This window comes from Taurulus bubalis (genome assembly GCF_910589615.1).
Source record: "Taurulus bubalis genome assembly, chromosome: 16".
Classification (NCBI taxonomy): domain Eukaryota; kingdom Metazoa; phylum Chordata; class Actinopteri; order Perciformes; family Cottidae; genus Taurulus; species Taurulus bubalis.
This window is the reverse complement of record NC_136604.1, coordinates 14,231,141-14,234,711: the sequence shown is the minus strand read 5'-3', so window position 1 is coordinate 14,234,711 and position 3,571 is coordinate 14,231,141. Positions and strand designations below refer to the sequence as shown.

Sequence of the window (3,571 nt, the reverse complement as noted above, 5' to 3'; positions counted from 1 at the left end):
TGGAGAGTGTAAGCAGTCTTTTGCCCCAAAGTGGCGAAAATGTCACTGATAATATTTGGTATATTGACGTTCAGATGTTGACATGAATGAAAGCATAACAAATATGCGAGCCCACTGAACAGCCATGTACGCTTAAAAATGGTTAGTTCCCTTGTTTGTGTCATCACACCGAGGCTTGGCAGCGTTTTTTTTTTTTTGATCCTTCCGCAGAGGAGCAGCCTCTCTCCAGCATCCAGCCTCTGCGCTGACACAAATTGTAGGCTACGTTGGAAACTGCACGGCGGAGATCCGGAGGCCTCCAGACAGCTCTGCTGACCTTCCTGTCGCACCAGTCTATCTCTGCATCGCATCTTGATGTGGGGAGGAGTACCAGTGAGAGTAGCCGGGCATGTAGCTGTTGGCCGGCATGTTTACTCCTTTGGAAGAGGCCGAGACGTCCCATATCGGAGGGATGGTCGGGGAGCGCGGGGACAGGGACATGGAGCCCGGCATCGGGTCGCTCTCGTGCGGATTGCCGCCTTGCTTGAGCAGTTTCTTGAACTTTGACCTCTTATTCTGGAACCAAATCTTTACCTGCAGGGGAGAAGTGCGCATATAATTAGTGGAGGACGTGGAGAAAGAGCCTCTGTGGAAAGGTTATGTTTCTGCAAAATATAGTATAACTACTAGAAAGAACATTGCCTAAACAAAAACACACAACCAAATAATAATTATAGGAATAATACTAATAATAATAAACTAATCTGTATTATTGTTATGTACATGATGTGCCCAAGTGTAGAGAGTAACTTCCTCCTCGTACCTGGGTTTGCGTCAGTCCTAAAGAGGCAGCCAGCTCGGCGCGCTCCGGTAAAGCGAGGTACTGGGTTTGCTGGAAACGGTGGTTCAGTGCTTGAAGCTGCAAACTGGAATAAATTGTCCGAGGCTTGCGAATCTTCTTGCCTTTCCCGTTAAAACGAATTTCCCCATTTTCAATCACCGTCGTTTTCTGCTGCTCTGCAACAAAAACAACCAACGTTATTATTCAAAACCACAGCCATGCGCGCACATCTGCATTTAGTGGCGCAGGAAAACACAAACGTGTCTAAACAGCTGAAATATTCCGGCGAGATAAATTCTGAGGCGCCGAGTGAAACGGTCTAAAACCTGGAAATCCCACATTGCCTTTAAGCGCCGTGGCAGCCACAATCCTCATACGCTGTCATATTTAGGATATTGCTGGTAATGACATGTCAATTAAATGCTAATTACAACATTCAAGGCGTGCGGGCTGCCTAATTTTCACGAGTAGTTGCTGAGGATTGCACGGTCGTGATGATCACACCCCGGGCATTAAAACGGGTTTTGTGGGAAGTGAAGGGAGTGCTAAACGGGACAGCAAACTGGCTGAGAAGGTAATAGGCTGGATCGGGAATTATCCGGTGCCATTTACGCGCGATTTTCCTTCGATGTAATCGCCCACCTGAAAGATCATTCGTCCGAATTTTGAGTGGCCGCGCTGTGACTTGGGCATGGCACCAACACTGGCACGGGAGAACGAAGCCACACACGCTAATGCTCGGCTACCGGGATGGACACGACGCGGTGCGTTTTTCCACATGGTGCAAAAAAGGGGTCTCTTACCTGTGCCGTCTAACCTTGTCTGTCCTCCCGTGTTGTTGTGATAGGATGGCAGGTACGGGCTGTGGTGCGCGTGGCTCACGTAAGGGTAGGGTAACGACCTGTTGTAGGTGTTGGTCCCGGTGTACGCGGTGTTGTCGTGCTGGTGGTGAGCGTGTGAGCCGGAGTGGAGACAGTGCAGCGGGTAGTGGCCGCTGGCCATCGACGGGGAGCTCTGCTGTGAGTGCGACTGCTGCCCAAACTCCATGAAAGCAGACTTGGACGAGTCCTGAGCCTCCAGACCGTCAGCCATCGTAGTCATGGTCATCATCGAATTTTCTGCCTTGAGAGCACTCACCCCCTCTCTCTCTCTCAAGACCAAATCGGTTTTCTCTCTCTCGCTCTGCTGTTGTCTCTCCTCTCTCCACCGCGAACAGATATTGTCCTATTAACACCCGGATTTTCCAGAGGCGTCTTTATTCCCCCCCCTTGTTGTGTGATATTCTCGCTCAAAGTGGCGGAAGGTATAATACGTTAAGGTAGAGATTTTAAGGTGGATTCTGTTAAAATTGAGCCCTTGCTTCCAGACTTGATGCAGACACTACAAGTAAAATGGTTTGTCTCCAAAGGGCAGCGCCTCCCGATTGGTCATCCAACCCAAACGTCATCAGTGCTCTGCGCTTCACGGAGACTTGATCTGGAGTTAACCCACCTTACCAGCTCCCACCACAACTATGGGGGAAATAATATATAGTGGGAAAGACGGATAATTCCTACAGACAAGCTTCACACGTAAAAACAACTCTTTTGGAATCGCCGAGTCGGTTTTGTTTTTTACCCAAACCCTCCAAATTACGCACGACGCACAACATAGCGCGCACTTTGATTTAGTATGTGCATCTTGTTTCTCAGCCTTTAACTCCTCCTCTCTTTAGGAATCAATTACTTATAGGGAAGCATCAACAAACATCTTTATCAACAATATTAAAGCCGAAATGGATTTTAATGTGCAAATGTTAGCAATAAATTATTAACAACATATCCTTACATTATGAAAAAATATTCGTTTATATGGCATATATATATATATATATATATATATATATATATATATATATATATTGTATACAATTCATAAAGAATCACACAATATAGAATAAACCAAGTCGTGTTATATATACTTTCAAAGATTTTTTAAACTAAACACTATACATTATGTATACAAAGTGGTCTGTTTTATGTGCAGGGAACTCTGAAACAGGTGGAATCGCCTTGGAAATTAATATAAATAGGCCTACAACTCCACTTTTTTTAAATTTACAAATTAGAATGTTTACTCTTTGTTATTTATATATATATATAAAAAAGAAAGAATAAATGGTTATTAAATAAAAATAATTTGCAGTGTAGTATTTGCTTTGATGTCTGCTAATGAGCCCCACTCTGCTCTGCACGTAACGTATATTATAACTGTTCGTTTTCCCTGGGGCTACTGACCATATGATTAAGCATCTTCAGACAATTGCAAATACAGTACATGTGACACATCAACTAACAATATGCCGGAGGTACAATAGGTTATTTTGCACATAGAAGGGTGGATACCGTGATAAACTGACAGTGTCTTTTATCCCTGTTGTAATATGAAGCCTGATAGGGTCCTCAATATATGTAAATTATACAGTTTGCCTCCGAGGGCTGCGATGTTAGATTCAAATTATATTTCCACGTACAATAATGCAGTGGGTATTCAAATCATGTTTATCAACACTTTCTGCAAATTTCTTGTCGCAATGGAACATTCAGCGATTTCTCCCCCTAAAAAAAGCGCGATGAACAATAATGATGGTTGCAATCAAGTTACTACGAAAACCTATTTGATTAGCGGCCACACTTTACTCAAATTGCAGCTATAAAATTAAGAACAATTCGCCTGTAATGATTATGGACTGGATTTATTTTGGGAGGGTGG

At 43.9% G+C, this 3,571-nt stretch overlaps 1 protein-coding gene across 1 annotated transcript; it reads right to left on the bottom strand.

Annotated features, from left to right (window-relative positions):
• Positions 1 to 333: 333 nt before the first annotated feature.
• Positions 334 to 1,930, bottom strand: dlx6a (distal-less homeobox 6a; the record flags this gene model as incomplete). The annotated part of the gene is made up of 3 exons (XM_079232090.1): positions 334 to 573; positions 803 to 996; positions 1,624 to 1,930. 3 exons carry the CDS (start codon positions 1,928 to 1,930, stop codon positions 334 to 336), a joined length of 741 nt encoding a protein of 246 aa, XP_079088216.1.
• Between the last annotated feature and the right edge of the window lie 1,641 nt (positions 1,931 to 3,571).